The sequence below is a fragment of the Caretta caretta genome, chromosome 1 (assembly GCF_965140235.1).
Source record: "Caretta caretta isolate rCarCar2 chromosome 1, rCarCar1.hap1, whole genome shotgun sequence".
NCBI classification, from domain to species: Eukaryota; Metazoa; Chordata; order Testudines; family Cheloniidae; genus Caretta; species Caretta caretta.
Genome location: NC_134206.1, coordinates 200467600 through 200493374, shown reverse-complemented (window position 1 = coordinate 200493374; position 25775 = coordinate 200467600). Strand labels below are relative to the sequence as shown.

Here is a 25775-nt window from a genome sequence, read left to right as displayed (position 1 = left end):
TAAAGTCTCTGCCTCTTGTGAGGCAGGAATTTGTTGTGTATGTTCCAATGAAACAGTTGAAATCATTCAAATCACTCTCCTTCAAAGAGTTTTAGTATTACCACTTGGCCATGCCCTGCAAATCTGAAGGCAGATTAGCACAAGATCTAAAATAATAGTCTTGGGTTCATCACGTCTTGTGTTTCTTTTCTACACTACACACAAGCCTGGAGACTGCCCATCTGTTTCAAAAAGACATGGCATTCTCCATTTCTTGTCGTCAGATGTTGGGTAGGGTTTGTTGCATTGTTAAAGAGCAGCCATATTCCAATGCAGAAGTGGAAGCATTTTAAGGAGGGTGAAGTGCTTCCTCCATAAACAGGGTAAAATCCTGCTTGCAGATCCATGCAACAAATCTTGGCTCCTCTGTTCTACTCTCTGTGCTCAGATTCCACAGTGATTGGGTTGGAGATCCATTCATCTAAACAGGGCAGGATACAACAGTGGAGATCCGTTGGGCAGATCTGACAAGACTTTGCCCACAGTTTGTTAAAGGTCTTTGGGACCCTCCAGGGGGACAGAGACATTATAAAGTCAGATCTACACTGTCTAACTCATGCCTGACTCTGTGCTATCATCTCTGGCACTCACTCCAGGGTCCAGTTTGCTCTGTTCAAGCTACATGTCTAACATCCTGCTTTCATGTCCTTCTTCCACTCTTGTGCCATTTCCCATGTGGCTCCCTCAGCCTGGAACCTCTCCCTGACCCAGTGTGTCATGCCCACTGATACTCTCCTCCTTAAAGTCCCTCCTTAAACATGTTTCTTCCAAGTGGCCTGTAACCCCTAGTCCTCCCTTCAAAGTAGTGTTATCCAGACAGATACAAGATATAGTAATAGAAGAACCCCACTGAACCATTGCAAGGGCCTCGGACATTGATGGACTTCGATCCCTCCTGTCCTCTGCCTGTAGCACACAGTAGTTTAGTCTCCTGAAGGCTGTAATACTTGGGTCTAATTCTGGTTGTTGGCTTGGTGTGGGGGTGGCTAGGTGAGGTTTAGTGGCCTGTGCTATACAGGAGGGCAGGATCCAGTGGCCTATCGCAGGGCAGGTATACACTGTCATCCCTCTGGGGGGAGATATGGTCCCGTGGTCAAGGTAAAAGGGCTGCCTTTCCATGTAGGGCAGCATGGCCTAGTAGCCAGAGTTGATAGGGCTGCCGTCCTGTGCAGGGTGGTAGGGCCTAATGGCAAGAGTCAGTGGGCCCACGCTTTGGTGCAGGGCAGCACAGCCTAATGGCCAAAAAGTGGGGTGGGCCACCATTCAGCGGTGGGTTGGCAGCTGGGGCAGGGGAGCCCAAGCCCTCCCTACTCCACCAGGTCTCAGCCCAGGACCCTATCAGCAGTGAGAGTATCTGCCACTGGTCAGTGAGGATCTGTCCAAAACATACTGACTGTGTTCCCAGTTCCACAACCAGGTCAATGTCTGCTCCAGAGTCCTTAGGCCCTCTGGTTCTCTGGGGGTCTTGGCCAGTGTAGCTTCTGACGACTCCTTCTCATGGGCTCCCATGGGTAGCCAGGTATTCTCCTGGGTCTTGGCATGCCTGGCCTCTGCAGTCTGGGACTCCGACAGCTCCTGGACAGGAACCTGCAACGCACATTGTCTTCTCAGTGGTCAGAGCAGACTGAGCTGGGCTGCTCCCTTTTATACTGGGGTTCCAGTTGGAGCATGCCCAGCAGGGGAGAGGGGGCCTGGCTTCCTCAGCCCACAGCGTAGGGTTAACCTCTTCTTGCCCAATGCAGGGCAGGTGTACCCCCTCACATGACTCATTCTGGTCTTGCACTCACTCTGTGACTCCAACAGAAAATATGAAACTAACAAGACCCTGCTAAACTTCACTGCTCAGCACTTGTTTTTCCTTTACTTCTCTTCCACCAGCCATTAGCTATATATGGTCTATTTAGATGCAGGGCTCATGTCTTCTGAATTATCCATGAAGCATCTTACCCACTGTTGGAGCTACTTAAGTAATAATAATGATAATGCAAGATTAATTATTTATTTCAATGCCTGTCCAATTCTGATAACATCTCTCTCCCCCACTGCCCCTCTCCCTCTCTATGTCAGAGGCTCCTAAACTGTGGCCTAGTCTGTGGAACAATTTCTGGTTGTCTGTGGAGAACTAGCTGTTCCCATGGTGCTGGCTCCTCCTTCTTGCTTCCACCTGCTCAACTGCATTAAAAGGCATCTAACCAATACAGGCATATTTTCCTAATATTACTTTTCCATGTGTGCAATTACTGTACAATGGATAATGTGTGAGCCACAAGAAAATGTGGTTCATGCTACCAAAATGTTTGCAAATCCCTGATCTACTCTCATCTAAATCAAAACGAGCCCTTCCCTGTGGTATCTGAGTGCAGGGAGATTTCTAAGGAAAACTAATAGGAGTCAGAGATTCACAGAGTAGTTTGAGAATTAAGATGTTCTTATCTCATTTGTCTGACCCCCTTTCCCACTCAAAACGTTTTCATGCCCGTTTCTGCATCTTCTGCATCTTCTCTTGCAATATACCTATCACTCATATTTTGGGTTTCACTTTAAACTGCATCTGTGTTTCACCTGAAGGAGAAAATGATCAATTATCCTACCCCGACGCTCCTCATGAAATGAAAAGTTCCTTCCTAAGAGGCAGAGTCTTCCCAATATACAGCAGGCCGGCACACAACTTGTTAGAATCTTTCCAACTTCTCAGCCTAAACATAAAGTTCATTTACCTTTTACTTCTTCAGATTATATATACTACTTATTAGAATACTTTTTAAAGGCACCATTATATAACTAAAACCCATGCTTCAGGGCTTTGCAGAACAGGGATGGACTTAAGCACATGCTTAACACTGAACATATGTTCTCACCACTAAGTCCCAGTGAAACTCCTCAATATGCACCCCTTTACAAGCTACAACAGTAGCCTGCTCCAGTCTTAGATTTTTGAACTTGATATTTTTGGGGGAGTTCTTGTTTTTTTCCTACCACGATAAGCCTTGTTCTTGAATTCCATGGATTTCTACCATACCAAAGATTGTTAAATTAATTACAGGAGAGGGAAAAAACACAATACTTTACCTGCCCGGGAAAATGCTACAAAAGTAAAGTATGTTTGGTGGTGGAAGACCAGGTGTCCACCATCACTCTGGAAGGAACCAAATGTAATCTAATTGGAAAGGCAACAAATTCCTTGCAGATGTGGACATGTCATTACTAAGTAATCCCATTAGACCTCATATTTTTCTTTTCATAGGGGTTCTTGAAAAGTTTGACTCCATGCTCTCAAAAGCAAACATGTCACCGGAGCAGCTGAAAGTCTGCACAGCGTGTTTATGATTGTTTCCCTTCTCCAAACAACCAGCATTGCTGAGGGCCAGAGGGGTCTGGCTGGTGCTGTGGTTGCTTTCTCTCTCAGTTAGATCGGGCAAGCAACTACGCCATTTTCCAAGCGTTTACAGTTTATTGGCCTTAAAGGAAGTGTCTGTTTCCTTTACCCAAGATGTCATCAAAACCACATTATAATCCACGGGAGATTTACCTGGCACCTCTGAGATTATGAGCAGTGCCGTTACAGAGTCAGAAAAGCAACTGCAGAATTGGAAACCCACATTTACCACTCTCAATACCTTCCAGTTGAATGTGGTAATTTTAAGGCAGAAGTGAAGTTTTCTTGCTGACATATACCCCAGTGAACACCACCCGACGAATTCAGTCTCCATGGCGATCAGTCAGCCACTGTGCAAGAGATCCTAATTCATTTAATGTTGAAAAACGACCTAGCGCTATTTCAGTCCTTCCCCTTTGCAGAATGGGCAGCAGCTCCCAGATCACACAGAGAACTGCATCATGCCAGCGTCCACAGGCCTTCAGCTGAGATTGTGGCTTGTTGTGTTAGACACTGTGCATACACATGATAAGACATGGTTCCTGCTCCAAATAATTTATAATCTAACTAGACAACAGAGGGGAAGGAGAGGTGAAGTGATTTGCCTACGGCCACCCAGCAGAACTGGGGATACAGCCCAGGACTCCTGAGGCCCAGTCCAGTGTCTCATCCATGCTGCCCCCATAAAAGGCTGATTGCCTTTGCAGCAGCTCCAAGCGCCTTGTAGCTCTTGAATCCTTAGCAGCATTCCTCTCTTGGAGCTCTACTAAAATCATGCGCTAAGCTAGAGCCTCTCGTGAAGCATTACTAAGAGGAGACCTCCCTTCGCTTTTCAACACAGCCTGCTTGCTAGGAGGGGATACCCATAATACCCAACTCCAAAAGTATGAAAATCTTCCTCTCTGTTAAACAAACAATTAACTCCCATGTGCTGCAGACATGCCACATGAAGCCATCGCCACCTGTAATACAAAATTCCCCTTAGCGAAACCACATTCTTTATGCAACTACAAACAGCACTTGAAGCAACACGGTCACCCGTGGGCCACTGCTTATCCTGAGTGATCACGGGTATAAGGTCAAAGTTCCTGTGCCTTCATAGAATATAAGGCCCCAGCTTTTGGTCACGGCTTCATTGGAGGAAGTGCTGCATGATAATGAGGAAAGACCAGGTCAAAGAGCGGCTTCTCATCTCACTGGCCATAGGTTGTATAATAAATCTGCAATTTACCAGCAAGATAAGGCATCATTAGCAATACAGCCGCTATTGGAGAGGGGGAAAGAGGCGCAGAGGATTGAGCTGTAGAGTGTGAGTCAAGAACATAAGAACGGCCCTACTGGGTCAGACCAAAGGTCCATCTAGCCCAGTATCCTGTCTTCTGACAGTGGCCAATGCCAGGTGCCCCAGAGGGAATGAACAGAACAGGTAATCATCAAATGATCCATCCCAGGTCACCCATTCCCAGCTTCTGGCAAACAGAGGCTAGGGACACCATCCCTGCCCATCCTGGCTAATACCTATTGATGGACCTATCCTTCATGAATGTATCTAGTTCTTTTTTGAATCCTGTTATAGTCTTGGCCTTCACAACATCCTCTGGCAAGAGGTTCCCCAGGTTGATTGTGTGTTGTGTGGAAAAAATACTTCCTTTTGTTTGTTTTAAACCTGCTGCCTATTAATTTTATTTGGTGACCCCTAGTTCTTGTGTTACGAGAAGTAGTAAATAACACTTCCTTATTTACTTTTCCACCAGTCCTGACTTTATAGACCTCTATCGTATCCCCCCTTAATCATCTTTTTTCCAAGCTGATAAATCCCAGTTTTATTAATCTCTCCTCATGCGGAAGCCGTTCCATACCCCTAATCATTTTTATTGACCTTTTCTGAACCTTTTCCAATTCCAATATATCTTTTTTGAGATGGGGCGTCCACATCTGCATGCAGTATTCAAGATGTGGGCATACCATGGATTTATATAGAGGCAATATGATATATTCTGTCTTATTATCTATTCCTTTCTTAATGATTCCCAACATTCTGTTCGCTTTTTTGACTGCTGCTGCATATTGAGTGGATGTTTTCAGAGAACTATCCACAATGACTCCAAGATCTCTTTCTTGAGTGGTAACAGCTAATTTAGACCCCATCATTTTATATATATAGGTGGGATTATGCTTTCCAATGTGCATTACTTTGCATTTATCAAAATTAAATTTCATCTGCCATTTTGTTGCCCAGTCACCCAGTTTTGAGAGATCTTTTTGTAGCTCTTCACAGTCTGCCTTGGAGTTAACTATCTTGAGTAGTTTTGTATTATCTGCAGATTTTGCCATGTCACTGTTTACCCCATTTATGAATATGTTGAATAGAACTGGGCCCAGTACAGACTCCTGGGGGACACCACTATTTACCTGTCTCCATTCTGAAAACTGATAATTTATTCCTACCCTTTGTTTCCTATCTTTTAACCAGTTACCAATACATGAGAGGACCTTCCCTCTTATCCCATGACTGCTTACTTTGCTTAAGAGCTTTTGGTGAGGGACCTTGTCAAAGGCTTTCTGAAAATATAAATACACTATATCCACTGGATCCCCCTTGTTCACATGCTTGTTGACCCCCTCAAAGAATTCTAGTAGATTGGTGAGGCATGATTTCCCTTTACAAAAACCATATTGACTATTCCCCAACAAATTATGTTCATCTATGTGTCTGACAATTTTGTTCTTTATTATAGTTTCAACCAGTTTGCCTGGTAGTGAAGTCAGGCTTACCGGCCTGTAATTGCCAGCGTCACCTCTGGAGCCCTTTTTAAAAATTGGTGTCACATTAACTATTCTCCAGTCATTTGGTACAGAAGCTGATTTAAATGATAGGTTACAGACTAGTAGTCCTGCAATTTCACATTTGAGTTCCTTCAGAACTCTTGACTGAATACCATCTGGTCCTGGTGACTTATTACTGTTTAGCTTATCAATTTGTTCCAAAACCTCCTCTAATGGCACCTCAATCTGGGACAGTTCCTCAGATTTGTCACCTAAAAAGAATGGCTCAGTTTTGGGAATCTCCTCACATCCTCAACTGTGAAGAATATGCAAAGAATTCATTTAGTTTCTCCGGAATGGCCTTATCGTCCTTGAGTGCTCCTTTAGCACCTCGCTCGTCCAGTGGCCCATTGGTTGTTTAGATTCCTGCTTCTGATGTACTTCAATTTTTTTTTTTTTGCTATTGCTTTTTGAGTCTTTGGCTAGGTCTTCTTCAAATTCTTTTTTGGCCTGCCTAATTACATTTTTACACTTCATTTGCCAAAGTTTATGCTCCTTTCTATTTTCCTCACTAGGATTTAACTTCCACTTTTTAAAGTATGCCTTTTTGCCTTTCACTGCTTCTTTTACTTTGTTGTTTAGCCAGGGTGGCTTTTTTTTAGTTCTTTTACTATGTTTTTTAATTTGGGGTATACATTTACATTGAGCCTCTATTATGGTGTCTTTAAACAGTTTCCATGCAGCTTGCAGGGATTTTACTTTTGACACTGTACCTTTTAATTTCTGTTTAACTAACCTCCTCATTTTTGTGTAGTTCCCCTTTCTGAAATTTAAATGCTACAGTGTTGGGCCGCTGTGGTGTTTTTCCTGCGACAGGTATGTTAAATTTAATTATATTATGCTCACTATTACCAAGTGGTCCAGCTATATTCACCTCTTGGACTTGATCCTCTGCTCCACTTAGGACAAAATCAAGAATTGCCTCTCCTCTGGTGGGTTCCAGGACTAGTTGCTCCAAGAAGCAGTCATTTAAGGTGTCAAGAAACTTTATCTCTGCATCCTGCCCTGAGGTGATATGTACCCAGTCACTATGGGGATATCTGAAATCCCCCATTCTTATTGAGATTTTTATTTTAATAGCCTTTCTAATCTCTCTGAGCATTTCACAGTCACTATCACCTTCCTGGTCAGGTGGTCAGTAATATATCCCTACTGCTATATTCTTATTATTCGAGCATGGAATTAATATCCATAGAGATTGTATGGTATAGTTTAGTTCATTTAAGATTTTTATTTCATTTAACTCTACTCTTTCTTTCATATATATAGTGCCACTCCCCCACCAGAATGACCTGTTCTGTCTTTCTGATATATTTTGTGCCCTGGTATTACTGTGTCCAATTGATTATCCTCTTTCCACCAAGTTTCTGTGATGCCTATTATATCAATATCCTCCTTTAATACAAGGCACTCTAGTTCACCCATCTTATTATTTAGACTTCTAGCATTGCTATTTAAGCACTTTAAAAACTTGTCAATTTTTAGCTGTTTCCCATTACATGATGTAATTGAATGAGACTTTTTTTCATTTGACTGTTTCTCATCAGATCCTACCTGTATTTTATCATCTTCCATCCTCTCCTTCTTACTAGGACATAGACAATTTCCATTAGTGGATCATCCCCTAAGGGATGTCTTTGTCCGAACCACGTGCTCCTCCGCACCTGTCGGCTTTCCCCCAGCCCTTAGTTTTAAAACTGCTCTACAACCTTTTTAATGTTAAGTGCCAGCAATCTGGTTCCATTCTGGTTAAGCTGGAGCCCATCCTTCCTGTATAGGCTCCCCCTTTCCCAAAAGTTTCCCCAGTTCCTAATGAATCTAAACCCCACCTCCCTACAGCATCGTCTCACCCAGGCATTGAGACCCTGCAGTTCTGCCTGCCTACCTGGCCCTGTGAGTGGAACAGGAAGCATTTCAGAGAATGCCACCATGGCGGTCCTGGACTTCAATCTCTTACCTAGCAGCTTAAATTTGGCCACCAGGACCTCTCTCCTATCCTTCCCTGTGTCATTGGAACCTACATGTACCACGACCACCGGCTCCTCCCCAGCACTACACATAAGTCTATCTAGATGTCCTAAGAGATCCACAACCTTTGCACCGGGCAGGCAAATCACCATGCGGTTCTCCTGGTCATCACAAACCCAGCTATCTCTGTTTCTCATGATCGAATCGCCCATTACTAACACCTGTCTCTTCCTAATAACTGGAGTTCCCTCCCCCAGAGAGGTGTCCTCAGTGAGAGAAGGATACCACAACATCATCTGGAAGGAGGGGCCCAACTATGGGATCATTTCCCTCTGCTCCAGTTGGATGTTCTCCTTCCCTGAGACTTTTATCCTCCTCAACAGCACAGAGGCTGTCAGGCCGGGGGTGGGACCATTCCACTGTGTCTCAGAAAGTCTCATCTATGTACCTCTCTGTCTCCCTCAGCTCCTCCCGCTCAGCCACCCTGGTCTCCAAAGCCCGTACACGGACTCTGAGGACCCAGATCCCCTTGCCCCGCATGCACACATACGCTACCTGCCCATAGGGCAGAAAATCATACATGCTGCATTGGGTTCAATAAACTGGATAGCCCCTACTCTGTAGCTGGACTTCTGCCTGCTTTATCTTTTTAATCCTGAAGTTAGTTCCTTTGCTGATGTTTTGTGCTTATCAGGGGGTGTTTTTCTGGCTTAAGTTTAAAGAAGTTTAAGGAATGGGAAGTGTATCTAGCCCCCCCTTTCTGCTCCCCCTCTGTAAACTTCCTTGCAAAACTCCCCAGCACTACACATAAGTCTATCTAGATGTCTCGAGAGATCCGCAACCTTCACACTGCTGCTTCTGTTTGCTAGCTCCTTTGGTCACTTACGAGTGGGCTTTTTAAACGGATTTTTAAAGGACCCTCGCTTATATTCCCTGCTTATATTAACTGACCCTGCCATTAACTCTCTGTGAGAGTTTAGGGGAGTCATTTAAATTCCCTTGGCCTAATTGCCAAAGATGCTGAGCATCTGCAGGTCCCATTGACTTTGCTGGGTTTGTGGGTGCTCAGGGTACTTCTGAAAATCAGGCCACCGCTGCCACAGTTTCCTCATCTGTAAAATAGACATAATGCTACTGACCCACTGTGGTCAATTGCTCCGAGATCATGGATGAGACATGCTCGTAATTATTGTTTATTATTACAGACCTCTCCCTGGGTTGAATAAAATAACGTTACCCGTACTTTTAACCTCTTATGCAGTTATTCTTCCCCAGGGAGAACAAAACCCTACTTTCAAGCTAAAATAAAGATCCTGTTTCAGATGCAGCGCCTTTAAACACACCTTTTATGCAACACATACCCTGGCCCACCCTACGACTTGTAGAATTGAAGTCACGATACACCAAAACCAAACAAACAAAACTCTAGGAAATATCTAGGTGCCAACATGAAGGACAAAGAGAAAATCCATTACTAAATATATATTCATGTAGTCCCGCCAAGCTCCACATACACACAAACGGATGCCTGCTTTTCTTCTGTGCATTTCTACATTTGAACCCAGTCCCCGAGACGGATTCTGGCCCCCATCAGCTGAACAAGCACATCCAGGACAGTAGAACTTTCTAGTTTCACCCCCGGAGGAGTGCTCTGCTCTGCTCTGCTCTGCTAATGTGCCTCAATGCTGACCGAAAAGGAGATGATAGTTCACATTTAGATCCTTGGCCTTGCTTCTGAGACTGCTGCCGACAAGCAGTGATGCAGACATCTGGACTGAGACCACCGAGGTATTCCACATAGGCCATTGTACAACATTTAAATGGTAATAACTTACATTCACGACCAGCCTGGCCTGGCCTTGAAGTAGCAACCTCCAGCAGTGGTGAAAGGCTCCAGATCCATTACCAATCACATAAGCCAGCCAGCTCAGTTTGAGAGATTTTTAACCATTTACATACATTTCATCTCTGTTTCTGGGAGAAAGACCCAGGTATTGGAAAGGACCAGTAGTAACATGCAGAGCATGATCGCTCTGTGTTTTGGCTCCCAAACTCCAAAAAGGGGTGAAAGACAAAGGGAGGATAATAGCACACCACCCAGCAATTGGATTAATTATTTGTATCTCTCTCTAAAGGATAGCATGCAATCAGGCTGACCTTGAGACATATGGGCTTACGGGAAGAGTTACATAAACGAGCACAGCTAACGTCAAAGAAAATAGAATTAGACAGAAAGACCTAAGTGAACTTGAACCATGCTATCCTAGCCCTATTCATAACATTCGTCTCCACAACAAAAGGGGCTCAGGAGCATTTGTATTCATAATAAAGCAAAACTCAAAGGCTTCAGCCTACATCCCATTAGTTTTGGTAGACTCATGGGGTTGATGGTAGGGGCTTGATTCTCATTTACTCCATTCCCATATTTGGGGCAGGAAGTGAGGAGGCGGGAAGGGCAAAGGTAGCTTTAGATGACCTTTGCACTCCCCACATTCTGATATGGTGCAAGGGCCTGCCTAGCCCACAGCGTAAGTTAGAGCAGCCTCAGGGATGCTCTATCTTTCACTCACCTTCCCATGGCCCATTATGGACTCTGGGTGTAGAGAATGGTCATTGTGTAGTGTGTTGTGGCCATGCCCCTGACATGCCCATTCCACCTCCCATACTGGAGCCTGAGAACAGGGACAGTATTGAGCTCTTATTCCAGCTCTACACCAGCTGGGGAGACCTCCTGCACAGGGGATATCCTCAGGGAGCGATTTACATCTACTCAAGGGCTCCTTTACACTGCTAGAGTGACTTACTGTAAGAGAAAATCAGACCCTAGATAAGACAGTAACATAAATATTCAAAGTCAAGTTGATTTACCCATACTGCAAAATGTCTGACGTTGCTTAAAATAATACATATTTAGGGCTTCTGATTTTTGCTTTTAACCAATAAATACTGATAAAACACCCCTGACACAAAACGAGAAAAAATAAAAAATGGGTATTTATCCAGTAAACACCAAACCACCCCCCCTGAAATTATGGTATCTAAGAGTTTATCTACACAGAGCAGGAATACGGACTATGAGGGTGTGATTTTGAAAGCGCACTAACGTGTTGCACATTAATTGCTCTGAGTAAACCTCGCTGGTGTGCACTAAAGGTTCTCTCGTGTGCTTTAAAGTAGTTCTTTTGGAAGCTTTCAGAGAGAGTACTTATTACAGCATGTACTACTGTAACCAGTAACACATGGATAGGGTAGGAGGTGGAATGGGCATGTCAGGGCCAAGGCCAGAGCACGCTACATGTGACTATTCTCTACTGCCAGGGTCCATAATGGGCCAGGAGAAGCTCAGTGCAAGACAGAGCATTGATGCAAGATACATTAGAATTGGAAAAGGTACAGAGAAGGGCAACAAAAATGATCAGGGGTATGGAGGAGAGGGCATGGGGTGGATAACTCGATAATTGCCTGTTCTATTCATTCTCTTTTGGAAGACAGGATACTAGGCTAGATGCAACATTGGTCTGACTCAGTATGGCCGTTCTTATGGTCTTATGTGATATACATTGCTTATTACAGTATATACAAAGAGAAAGCCCTAAAAATCCCCAATTTTTGGACATCTACATAAAATTCAAAAATTGTTAAAAATTCCTCGCCAATGCTATTAATAAACCCTGAAAAACAGAAGCCCTAGATATATATTTAAGAGCATGAAGGCAGATGTCCCCAAAGCAGAAATAATACAGTGCCTGTTATCAATCACAATAATACTCCTCCAACTAAGGTTGCCACTTGGGAACAACTGAAAAGAAATTTTGCCGTGTATGCCGCACTCGTATTTGGGATGGATCAGTGTTCACGTCACACCCCCTATCAGTACCCTGCCCAAACTGAGGAAGCTAATGATCCAACCGGTGGACCAAATGATTAGGGGTCTAGAACACATGACTTATGAGGAGAGGCTGAGGGAGCTGGGATTGTTTAGCCTGCAGAAGAGAAGAATGAGGGGGGATTTGATAGCTGCTTTCAACTACCTGAAAGGGGGTTCCAAAGAGGATGGCTCTAGACTGTTCTCAATGGTAGCAGATGACAGAACGAGGAGTAATGGTCTCAAGTTGCAGTGGGGGAGGTTTAGGTTGGATATTAGGAAAAACTTTTTCACTAAGAGGGTGGTGAAACACTGGAATGCATTACCTAGGGAGGTGGTAGAATCTCCTTCCTTAGAGGTTTTTAAGGTCAGGCTTGACAAAGCCCTGGCTGGATGATTTAACTGGGAATTGGTCCTGCTTCGAGCAGGGGGTTGGACTAGATGACCTTCTGGGGTCCCTTCCAACCCTGATATTCTATGATTCTATGATTCTATGAAATTCAGCGATGAATTCCAGTCATGTGTCACCTGAGTAGGTTTGCCAACTTTCTAATTGTACAAAAACAAACACCCAGACCTCACCTGCCCCTCCCCTTCTCTGAGGCCTCGCCCCCGCCCCATTCCACCTCCCAGCATTGCTCCCTCTCCCTCACTCACTTTCACCCAGCTGGGGTTGGGGACTGGGAGGGGGGTAAGGGCTCTGGCTGGGGGGTGCAGGCTCTAGGGTGGGGCCAGGTATGAGGGGTTTGGGGATCAGGAGGGGCCTCCGAGCTGGGGCAGGGGATTGGGGTTTGAGGGGGTTGGGTGCAGGGAGGGGACTCCGGGCTGGGGCAGGGCTGCAGGAGAGGGTTCAGGGTATGGGATCCCAGCAGCGTTTACTGGCAGCTCCCAGGAAGCAGCTGCCAGGTCCTTGCTGCTGCTAGGTATATCAGTGAGGCTCCTCACACTGTGGGTGCGCTCGCACCTGCAGGTGCTACCACCCCGCAGCTCCCATTGGTCGCGGTTCCCAACCAATGGGAGCTGCTTAGCTGGTACTCAGGGCGTGGGCAGCGCACAGAGCCTCCCATGCCGCCCATGAGCCTAAGGGCCACAGGGACCTGGTGGCAGCTTCTGGAAGCCACGCAGAGCTAGGGCAGGCAAGGAGTCTGCCTTAGCCCCGGGCCCCTACTGTACCACCAACCAGACTTTTAACGGTCTGGTCAGCAGTGCCGACCAGAGCCACCAGGGTCACTTTTTGACTGGGCATTCTGGACAAAAACTAGAGGTCTGGCAACCCAACACTTGAGGCACATTGTGCATACGCTAAGACAATGACTCTGGGCCTGATCCAGATCTCTTCAGGGACTTCAGTGGGAGTTGAATTCAGACCTATCGCCCAAATCCTCTCATCCACAGAGGACACCTCCGTCTCCTTCCTTCTATCAGAAAACCCAGCTCAGCAATCATCCATTCCCCTGGCTGTGTTATTTCTCCCTTCGGACAGGTGTTCTGTTTGGTTGTCTGCAGCAGCTGACTGTATCAGTGATGAAATGTTGTTGTATGTGGATCATCACTTAACAACAAGGCACCACAGAGACTGGGTTGAACGCCAGCCCCCTGGCTGGAATGCTGACGAGGATGCTGTTACACCGACCTGATCACACACTTCTCAGATAAGACCAGGCAGTGTTGCACTCATTCTGCAATCACTAATTTGTTTGATGATGGTATATGGTTAGGGATAGGTGGCAGAAGAATGCCTGTGGGGTAAAATGGAATCCGCTCCTGATACCTTTAAGGTCTTAAACATCCGCATCAGAATTCTAACCTGATTCTTATTTTCATTTGCCCGGGAATAATATTTTGCCAACTGTGATGTTGCACTGGATGGTCTTTTCCTTTCATTTTCAAGAGCAGAAAATGACCCGTAATTAAGTCACATCTGCTAAGTACAGAGAAAACAAACAGCTCAATAGTATGGTAAACAAAGTAATGTAAAATGCATTTAATCATACAGCCATTGGTGGTAATTTCAGAGAATTTTTAATCACAGAAACAGTTCTGGAATAAAGCAGCCTAAGCTAATATGTAAACATGATCTTTTTGAAAAATCAGATACACTTGCCTTAAAATATTCTTCCAGTTTCTGATAGTTCCCATAGTTACCGGTTAGGGCCCTGATTCACCAAAACACTTAAGCATGTGCTTAATTTTAAACGTGTAAGTAATCCCAATAGTACTATCCCTATTCAGCAGAACATTCAAGGATGTGCTTAAATCCCATTGACTTTAATTGGGTTCAAGCACATAGTTGAGTGCTTTGCTGAATAGGGAGGGGGCTATTTGTGTGTGTAAGAATGTCCTTAAAGACTTTGCTGAATTTGCTGGGGCCTAGATCAGGGAACGGGGAGTTAGAGCTCCTGGGGTGAAGTCCTGCTCCTATTAAAGTCAGGGGTAGTTTTGCAATTGACTTCGATTGGGACAGAATTTCCTCCTGAAACCTGATTTATCACTATTTTACTTCAGATTCACATGGATATAACTCTGTTTACACTTGCATAAACCCAGTGATGAATCCAGCCTCTTGTCTCCATTCCCAACCTCCACCAGAGTCTTGATGGATGACCTTGGGCAACCTGCCTACCCTCTCTGTGCCTCTGTTTAGTCATCTGTAAAATGGGAATAATACTACTTGCCTACTTCCCAGGAGGGTTGCTTGTAACTATAATTCAATTAATGTTTGCAGAAGCACTTTGAGATCCTTGGATAAATTACACTTTACACATTTAATCCAGATCATTCTCTCTTAAAGCCTGAATACAAACCGGGAGGAAAGAGAAGAAAGAGGAACACAATAGCTGTTATATTCATACGTATAAGTCATAAATGGAGACATGGTTGTATTTATTTGACTTGGCAATATTTAGGACACTTTGCAGTACTAAACCAAACAAACTGATATGAGGAGAGTAACAGACACAGAAGAAATAGACAGGCATTACATTCTTATTCAGATTGCCTTTCTCCCAGAGTTGCTGCTATGTTTAATAATCAGACCTACTCTACACCAGCTAAATTCTTTGTAATTACCTAAAGGATTCCAAGAACAAATTGCATGCAAGAGAAACAAAACCATGTTATGTGTAGGACTCTGCATTATGATGTTGTCAAAGAATAAGAACTTTCAAAGAGTAAAAACTTTCAAAGAAATAGAGGTGAAGATTCTGGCACTTGATCTGCACTCAGTTAATTCTATTTCATTCCTCATTTCTTCCAAAAGGTAAATTGTGTTTTCTTTTCCCTTGACATAAAGTCTGACAGCAGAGCAGCCGGGACACTATGGAGAAGATATGGACATGATGATGTACACCTATGATCATTACATCCGGGGAGCAACTACTACCTTCTCTGCTGTGGACAGGTTTGTTTTTTGCTTTGTGTTGTTATTGGAAGTGGGAGAAAAAGTGGGTATTTCCCCCGCTCCTCCCCATCTGGAATATAGGGTTGCCATACTGGATCAAACAATGGTCCATCAAATGCACTATCCCTCATCTGGGGAAGTCCATCATGCACCTGGCTAATTGTTATGGGCTGTACATAGGGGAGGGGAGGAATACCCCCTGTCCTCAGTGGTGATCATCTTAGCTGAGATTTGATTAGTAGGCACAGCTACAAGCATTATTAGCAGTGGGCCTCAGCCAAGAAGTTCACATGTAGATCTGCGCTCCCCCAGGTTTACTGGTGTTTGGATCTAGAGTTTTGGCTCTTGCCTAGCTCTGGATACTGTTGTTTATAAAATTATCCAGATCTTTAAAATTCCAGCTTGACTATCCCATACCCCTGGAAGGACAGAGGTGCTCATTTCAGCCCACCCTTCATGAAGGCTACTGGGGAGCCAGCAGGTGTGTAGGGCGCTTGGCGTTTCCCTCAGGCCACACAGGACTGCCAAATGCTGCGCGCTGTGTCTGGAGACACATCTACTGCTCCTTCTGCTCACTTGCATGCTCAGTGTGTGTGCGCCACACTGCATCAGCCGCAGGTGACCCACATCAGATGTATGCTGCTTCCTGACAAATTAGAAGCCAGGCTTTTACGGTTCCAGAAATGAAGGATACAATGCCCTCAATCCCCTGTTACGCTGGCGTCAATTGCCATAGCCACAGAGCCCCTGAAGACTGCATTTTGCCATCTTTAGCTTGATTAAGGTAGACAGTTGCTAGGTGCTATCATTGGGGGTACAAGGAAAAGAGGACTGGGACGCCTCTTCCACTCCCAACCCCGCCATAACAGTAGATATATCCCCCCTGAAGCCTCACAGCAGTCCTAATATCACACCACCCCCCGCTTTTATATATGGTGATTGTATGATTATTTTCTCTGACCCATTGAGTAGAGCCTAGTGCTGGTGGCTGGCTGCTGGCTGGAACTCCTTTAAGCAGAGTACCAACAGGAACAGATCATTGGTCTGACCCGGTACACTAATTTCCATATTCTTATAGACATGACTTCAGATTATTCCCCATGCCTGAAACCAATTCTTATAATTTACAGTCATGTAAAAGGGACTAAAATGCCTGTGTTTGTAGACATTCAGGGAACTTACATTAACAATTGAGGGTATTTCAATTGCATGTTTTTCAATATGCAAAGAGCTACACTATATGTTCAATCTAAAATTGTTTTCTTTCATCTAAAATAAAAGTAACAGAAAGGAACAAAAATAAAGTCTTCATGAGAGAAGACAGACAGTATGTGCATCTCCCCTGTTCAGGGTGATGCATAAATACACAAAAAGAACAGGAGTACTTGTGGCACCTTAGAGACTAACCAATTTATTTGAGCATGAGCTTTCGTGAGCTACAGCTCACTTCATCGGATGCATACTGTGGAAAATACAGAAGATGTTTTTATACTCACAAACCATGAAAAAATGGGTGTTTATCACTACAAAAGATTTTTATGGCTGGCTTAGAACAACGCTTCCTCAGCTCTCGTCCCCTAACGCCCCTACTCTACTTGCGCTATATTGATGACATCTTCATCATCTGGACCCATGGAAAAGAAGCCCTTGAGGAATTCCACCATGATTTCAACAATTTCCATCCCACCATCAACCTCAGCCTGGTCCAGTCCACACAAGAGATCCACTTCCTGGACACTACAGTGCTAATAAACAATGGTCACATAAACACCACCCTATACCGGAAACCTACTGACCGCTATTCCTACCTGCATGCCTCCAGCTTTCACCCTGACCACACCACACGATCCATCGTCTACAGCCAAGCTCTGCGATACAGCCGCATTTGCTCCAACCCCTCAGACAGAGACAAACACCTACAAGATCTCTATCAAGCATTCTTACAACTACAATACCCACCTGTGGAAGTGAAGAAACAGATTGATAGAGCCAGTAGAGTTCCCAGAAGTCACCTACTACAGGACAGGCCTAATAAAGAAAATAACAGAACGCCACTAGCCGTCACCTTCAGCCCCCAACTAAAACCCCTCCAACGCATTATCAAGGATCTACAACCTATCCTGAAGGATGACCCAACACTCTCTCAAATCTTGGGAGACAGGCCAGTCCTTGCCTACAGACAGCCCCCCAACCTGAAGCGAATACTCACCAGCAACCACATACCACACAACAGAACCACTAACCCAGGAACCTATCCTTGCAACAAAGCCCATTGCCAACTGTGCCCACATATCTATTCAGGGGACGCTGTCACAGGGCCTAATAACATCAGCCACAGTATCAGAGGCTCGTTCACCCGCACATCTACCAATGTGATATATGCCATCATGTGCCAGCAATGCCCCTCTGCCATGTACATTGGTCAAACTGGACAGTCTCTACGTAAAAGAATAAATGGACACAAATCAGATGTCAAGAATTATAACATTCATAAACCAGTTGGAGAACACTTCAATTTCTCTGGTCACGCGATTACATACATGAAAGTTGCGATATTACAACAGAATAACTTCAAAACCAGACTCCAGCGAGAGACTGTTGAATTGGAATTCATTTGCAAATTGAATACAATTAACTTAGGATTGAATAGAGACTGGGAGTGGCTAAGTCATTATGCAAGGTAACCTATTTCCCCTTGTTTTTTCCTACCCCGCCCCATTCCTCAGATGTTCTTGTTAAACCCTGGATTTGTGCTAGAAATGGCCCACCTTGATTATCATACACATTGTAAGGAGAGTGATCACTTTAGATAAGCTATTACCAACAGGAGAGTGGGTTTGTTGGGCAGGGTGGGAGAAAACCTGGATTTGTGCTGGAAATGGCCCACCTTGATTATCACACACATTGTAAGGAGAGTATCACTTTAGATAAGCTATTACCAGCAGGAGAGTGGGGTGGGGGGAAAGAAAACATTTTGTATAGATAAACACCCATTTTTTCATGGTTTGTGTGTATAAAAACATCTTCTGTATTTTTCACAGTATGCATCCGATGAAGTGAGCTGTAGCTCACGAAAGCTTATGCTCAAATAAATTGGTTAGTCTCTAAGGTGCCACAAGTCCTCCTTTTCTTTTTGCAAATACAGACTAACACGGCTGTTACTCTGAAACCTATAAATACACAAGTTATGCACACAGGGAGAGTTCTTAGTAATTGCAGAATATAGGAAGCAAAGGCTCAACATCATAGCTACATACACAATCATAATGTGACTGAATAGCGCCATCCCTTCAATAACTTAAACATGGATTGGGCCAAACACTGGTGAATATTCTGTACTGTAGATCAAGCTGGTTCATTAGTGTAAGGACCCATTCACAAACAGCTTGATGAGTCAGAAGCTGGGTTTCAGGCAGAAGGACACACAGAAAAGGGAAACCCTATTAATCTACTGGGGAATTGGAAGGGGGACTGTAGAACCCACGGTGTTTCATAAGGCCCAATATGGAGTGGTTTAAAATAGAGAATTTTACCTATAATGGGCCTGATTCTTCCACCCCTTTGACACAACGTAAATGCAGAATAATTTCACTGAAATCAGCAGCGACACCGGTATAAAACATAGGGTAAGTGAGCAGCTTGAAGCATGCTGCAAGTCAGGCACAGAGAATTAAGGTTAATGAAATATAACACTGATTCCTTTCCAGAGAATGAGTTAATTACTTTGTATCAATCATGCCAGACCCTTATTTACCATTAGCATTCGTTACCACCTTATGAGCAGGGCTCTATGTACAATGAGATTATACTGGCATGCAAATGGATATCATTGGTCTGTTTTTGAAGTTGTTGCATTATTGTGCTCCAAAGTCTCCACCTTAAACTAAATTATCTCTCTAGCCATCATGGTTGCAGAGATAACCTTCAAAATGTGAACCTAATGTAGAAAAATGCAGCGCCCAATTTGTAGACAGTCTGAAAAAACAGGCCTGAGAAGTGTGAACAGCCCCCATTAATCCAATAGGAGTGTTGACTCAATTATAATGAGGTCAATTTACAGGGCAACACTGTTAACTATTTCACTGCTGGCTATTTTAGCCGCGACACCAAGCCAATTTGCTAACCCACCATTATGGCCTGGGATACCATTGCAGATACTGAGTTGGGGTGTACTGAGGCAGCCAGTTGTTGCCAAGAGTGGCTGGAGAGAGGCAAATTAGGAGTTCACCTGACAAGGAGGGAAAAAAGAGATGCCTTGGCCACAGTGACTGTCCTAGCTCCCTGGCAGCATACCAGGGAGTCCCCCTGGCCAAGGTTGTCAGTACGATGCCATGGGAGTCGTGGCTTTGCAGAAATAATAATAAATTCCCAGGCTTTTACAGTCCCAGAAATGATAGTTTCTGACAAAATTGCCTGGGGCTGATGATTGCTTACTGGCAACCTTGTAGCAGAAATTATTCCTACCAGAAGCAGGAGTAACCGACGCAAGAGACAGGCAGTTGGATCAGAGGTGCCTCGCTCCCTTGTGGTAGAGAAGAGACCAGACTCCCAGGTCATGGCTACACTAGGTTTTTCCCCTTAGCATTTCCCACTGCACTATCCCCATTGATAGTAGCAGTGGGAGCACTAGTGTAGACAAGGCGCTGGCTGCTGGTTTGAACACCTTTGAGCAGGGTTCGATAACACGGTGCTTACAATGCCAGCTATACCCAGGAGCCCCACCATCCCTATCACTGGTGGAGCTGAACCTATGATAGCCGCAGTGGGGGATTTTAGAGAAGAAAAGGCTAATGCAACCCAGCCTGGGAATCTTTCGGGAGGCTGCTGGACACCGACAGACCTCGCTGTTTTTTCCAGCTCTCTAGTTGCCAGAATGACTAACCCAGGCTGTTCTGCCCAAGTGCCACCAGTCCAGGTCTCCCTAAAGCCTGGTTTGGAATCTGCAGTCGCGGAGTGGGCCATGAATTTACTGTACATGTCAAAATGCACGGTGCACACCCTCCGCTGCAACCCTTTGCCGCTCCAGCCCCTGTGGGGACCCAGCAGGTTTTGGCAGTGCAAGTGGTGGGACACAAACGTCATGCCCAGCCACACGCCTGACACGAAGTTCAATAATTTGGTATACAGAGATTTTTGTCATCTGTTCTTCTATGTCTTTGCTTGAGTGAACTGAATAGTGAGAAATCTCTTAACTGCTATGAGAATCATCATTAAAGCCCATTGGCATTCAGCTACCTGTGCGGTAAGTGCAATAGAAATGCCTAGGGAGACCCTGACTACTAGGGTGACCAGACGGCACGTGTGAAAAATCAGGACAGTGGGTGGGGGGTAATAGGCACCTATATAAGACAAAGCCCAAATATCGGGACCGTCCCTAAAAAATAGGGACATCTGGTCACCCTACTGACTACCCAGATAGATTAGCTAAACTATCAGGTGTTTTAGGCTCCCAATTAGGTTTCGTATAACAACAAGAAATCAAATCTATTAGGATTAGAAATAGTGTAAATTTTTAATTTAATTGGAAACAAGTATTTGGGTTTCCTCAGATAACAACAGAACTAGGTACATGAGAACCAGAGTGAAAGTGACCGGCAAAGCTTTGCTTCCTAATTAACGGTATGTCTACACTGCAAAAATAGGTCAGTGTGTTCTTAACTCAGGTTAAGACACAGAAGCTCAGCTTTAACTCAGGTCAGAGGAGCCTGGGATTGAATTTGAGGGGCTGATTTGAGTTAGAAGCCAAGTTGCTATGTCCTGACAGCTACTTTAACCTGAAAAGAAAAGGAGGACTTGTGGCACCTTAGAGACTGAAAAATTTATTTGAGCATAAGCTTTCGTGAGCTACAGCTCACTTCATCTCATGAAAGCTTATGCTCAAATAAATTTGTTAGTCTCTAAGTTGCCACAAGTCCTCCTGTTCTTTTTGCGGATATAGACGAACATGGCTGCGCCTCTGAAACCTAACTTTAACCTGAGTTAGCTAACCTGAGCCAAGAACACACCTATTTTTTTTTGGCAAGGTATACATACCCTAAGAGAAATGCAAAAGATTAAACAAACAGCACAAAGGGTACAAAGTAAGCCCAGAATCATAGGCACCAATTCCATGGGTGCTCTGGGGCTGGAGCACCCATGGGGAAAAAGAGTGAGTGCTCAGCACCCACCAGCCACCCGCTGATCAACTGTTTGGCGGTGGGCAGGGGGCGCTGGGGGTAGGGGACGGAGCACCCACCCAGAAAAATGAAAGTTGGCACCTGTACCCTGAATAGTCCCGAAAAGTTGAATAGGGCTTAAAATTAAATTTGTGTAATGGTCTGATGGATTGAGATCTAAATTAATGTTTCAAAACTCTTTCTGGTTTAATATCATAGACAGTGTTAATAATACAGGAAGTAAAGAACATTTCTTTTAGACATGCTTGATTTTTATCTTGACAGTGTTCTTTTAATGGCAAAGGTACTGGATCTGAGCTTTTGAGCTTAGAGCCTCCATTCCAACAGGGGCGAGTTTAATAGATCCTAATTTTGAGCTGTAAAACCTTGTTGAAGCATGACGTATCTGTATCTCTGGGTATCCACGCGACCAAAGGAGTAACACATCTGTGATCAGCATGCATGTACCCACAGGTGATGATTTCTTAAACTGAATCTAAAAATAAGTTTGGCGTTGTATTAGCCCTTGGCGACATATGTGTCAGCAAACAGTCAAAACTAGCTAGGCAAGCAAAAATCTAAAAAAAAAAAAAGATTAAACCCTGCTGGTTAATGTGAGAGACACACTGTTCTAAATTATACTCTGTTAAAATGAGGAAAAACTACCATAATAATATGTACAGTAAATTAAAACTGAACTGAAAGGACTTTTACTTATAGAGAGTCCAGGGGGACAAAATTTTTCTCTCATGTCCCTCCAGTATAAGTCAAGAGTAATTCAGCTGAAGTCAATCGAGTCACATCCCAGCAAATGTGAGATCAGGATCTGTCTTCCATTCGCTACAGCACCTCCTGTCCTTCATGAATGCACAGCGGCATGCGCCGTTTGGGGTTGCCGGCAGAAGACAAAGACTGTGCATGGATCTGGAAAGGAAATCTCCCCTTTGCCTGGACCAGCTCTCACAATGTTACCAACCCGGCATTCAGACTCAAGCTCAGACAATTAGCTGTAGCAGAGCTTCTGGAAACCTCCAAACTTTGGAGAGCCACTCATTACTAATTTAAATCACAATTGCCATCTGCCAATATTTTACTCTATGTCTGAATTCTTTAGTTACCCAGTACCATATGACAGCTGAAGACGACCAACCCATTTCATGTACCACAATTTACAGAGCAACTCATCACCTGAGCACTCACTTTTGATCATAACCAGCCTGGCTTTTCTCCTCTAGTCACTGGTTTGAAGCTTACTGGAGGTAGATTATGATTAAAAGTCATTATCTTCTGATGGGTAATTCAGTGGCCTTATGCTCTTAAGTTTGTCAGGGGGCAGGGCAGGGCAGGGCATTATCAATCTTTTGAAATATTCAGCTGCCTTCCGTAATGTAACCGCACAGCAGGGAACACTTGGAGGAAGACTGATTGGGCTCGTGGCTGACAGACAGAGTTTGCTAGCTGGAGGCACCTTTAGTGCAAAGTTGTTCTCATTTGTATAATTTTATCCTCTGCGGTTGCCCTCACCTCATTAATGTCTATCTTTTGTCTCTCTTCCCCCGCAGGGATCGTCAGTGGAAGTTCATCATCTGCAGGATGACAGCCTTTGACTGTCAATTTCAAAACCTTTAGACATATTGATGATACCAAACTTGGGGAGGCTGGGGTGGGTGGGAAAGGGGCAATTAAACTCACAAAGAGAGCATCAAGCAGCACCAGCTGGCTGCTGATGTTACAGTTCTTCTCCTTTGCCTGTGGAGCTGTTAACTGCCATACCAACCCACGGCACCTTTTAGTCTAGTAACATGATTGCAGCTGCAACCTCAGAGGACGCCCTTGAACGTTATGTGTAGCTGCATCTCACAGCTAAAATGCTTATGATATTCACACATTTTATTAGCAGTTATTTCTTTTTGTATTTAGCCACTTCGCACATGCGCAACATTATTTTGCGTAGCACCTTTGTGTCAAATGCCTCCCATCCCCAAACCACTGCACACAAGGTTAAAATACAGTAGAAGCTCTTCCGTGTGCACTTCATTACTTTTTCACACCTTCTAGTTGGCACACAAACCCCAGTGGTCTCTCCCCACCTCTCAGCGTTTAATAACTGAGACTGTGCTGTAGAGCGATTTCACATTGCAAGGATCTTGGCATTGTCCATATTGGGGATTTGCTCCAATTCCAGCCATTGGTATAACTGCACTAGTGAAAATCCCTTGTGTGGACAGGCAAAGTCACTATTTGCATTAGAAGAATTTAGCCCTGTTTGAAATCAGAGTAAGCTCCATCAGTGCAAATAGCAACTTTATCTGTTTGTATTAGGAGCCTGAATCTCCTTTAGACTTAGGGTGTACCTACACTTCAAGCTGGGGCTGTGAGTCCCAGCTTGAGAAAACATACCTGTGCTAGCTCTGATCCAGGTAGTTGGCTAAAAATAGAGTGTAGCAGCAGCAGTGCAGGCCACCGGAGGGTCAGAATCCCGGATGTTCCTAGTCACATCAGAGTCCATGCTGCCATGTCTTCTAGATTGGCCATGCTCCCTAGATTAAAGCTGGTGTGAGCGTGTCCACACGAGCACCAGTCACAACCTCCAAGTGCAGTGCAGACATAGCCTCAGAGCGATGTTTGGAAATGTTCATTTTCAAGTGTATGTTCTCCCTTCCCCATGTAATTGGCAGTCCATGAGCCTACCAGATTTCAAGAGTGTCACTCAAAAGGACACTTGTGCAGTTGCAGTCCAGACAGACGACTTTCTGATGACTTCTGCCAGAAAGGTCAAATATGGGATTTTTCACACTCAGAGACATTTAGGGCTTGAGCCTTCGGCAATTGAAATCAATGACAAAGTCCCCAAATCAATGACAAAGTCCCCACCATTTTCAGTGGCACATGATCAGGCCCATAATGAAGACGTGCACCAAACTCAAGATTCTAAGATCAAGAGAAACACGGACATGAATGGAGTCAATCATTCAGTTACCCCATCCCAAGCAGCTCTCTTGTACTAGGTATCTACTAGCATACTATGAAATGTTATCATTAAAACACTTGTCAAATAAATGAATTAAGTACATTTTGCAATGTGGTAGCCTGGGTTATTCTTTTTTAACCTGCTTGTCCACTTAACTCACTAATCTGCAAAAAACCCAATCACTCACAGAGTGCATCACTGTAATTAGTGAGGTTCTGTTCTAGTCAGTTACTAGGCCAAATAAATAAGTAACAAAAAGAAAGAGAAATTTGAGAGGCACAGGAAAGGGAGAGAAGATTTTAGGTGACATTGGAGGAGATGGAGAGTTGATGAAGCAGAGTGTAACAACAGGCACTGCAGAGGAAAAGGCTATCCCTAGAGTAGTGATGGAAAAGGATATGGAGTTAAATCAAACTCATAGAATTCTTGGTCCTCTACAGGAAGATCTCTCCTTGAGAGAGGCCTGTTCTTCTCATTTATGTCAGCCCTCCTTCTGGCCACCTTTGTCTGTTTCGTTTATAAATTCTTTGAGGCAGTGACTGCCTCTTACTATCTCTACATATAGCACCTAGCATAATTAGGTCCTGATCTTGTGGCCCCTTCTTAAGTATTTCTGTAGTACAAATCATCATCTCAATCTCCTACAGCTGTCAATAGTTACAGACATTTTAAATGGACATGAGCATCATAAATTTGCAGATAAAAGCTTTGCAGAACCCAGTGCAAAGAGTAAAATGAATCACTGTGCTGCATATAATACCTAGCTCTCATATAGTGCTTCTCATCAGTAGATCTCAGTGATGGGGTACCCACCCAACACAAGGCCTGGAGGAGTTGAAGTGGCTGGGCAGGCCAATTAATGGCCCAGGCTGCACCTGAAGGAGACAGGGAACAGGCCATTAATTAGAAATGAGCTCAGCTGGGCAGGAACAGGAGGGGCCTGTATAAAGCCCAGGAGTTGTGAGCAGCAAGGGGGTTGCAAGGAAGGGGTGTATAGTATAGTATAGTATAGTACAGTACAGTATAGTATAGTATAGTATAGTATAGTATAGGTGTTGGCTGCTTGTTATAGGGTCCCCGGGCTAGAGCCCGTGTTCCCTACCAGCCACTGGGAAGTGATACAGGGCATTGGAGTGGATAGCTGGTCTGGAAGGTCTTTGACTTGTCCAGATAGG

General features: G+C 44.4%; 1 protein-coding gene across 1 annotated transcript in view; it reads left to right on the top strand.

The window, feature by feature from the left end:
* DPT (dermatopontin) overlaps positions 1–24705 on the top strand; it is a 32785-nt gene extending 8080 nt beyond the window's left edge. Inside the window, exons 3-4 of the mRNA XM_048817237.2 lie at positions 15367–15474; positions 23192–24705. Coding sequence (XP_048673194.1) covers positions 15367–15474; positions 23192–23258 — 175 coding nt within the window. The 3' untranslated portion in view covers positions 23259–24705. The remainder of the gene's footprint in view (positions 1–15366; positions 15475–23191) is intronic.
* The last annotated feature ends 1070 nt before the right edge of the window (positions 24706–25775 follow it).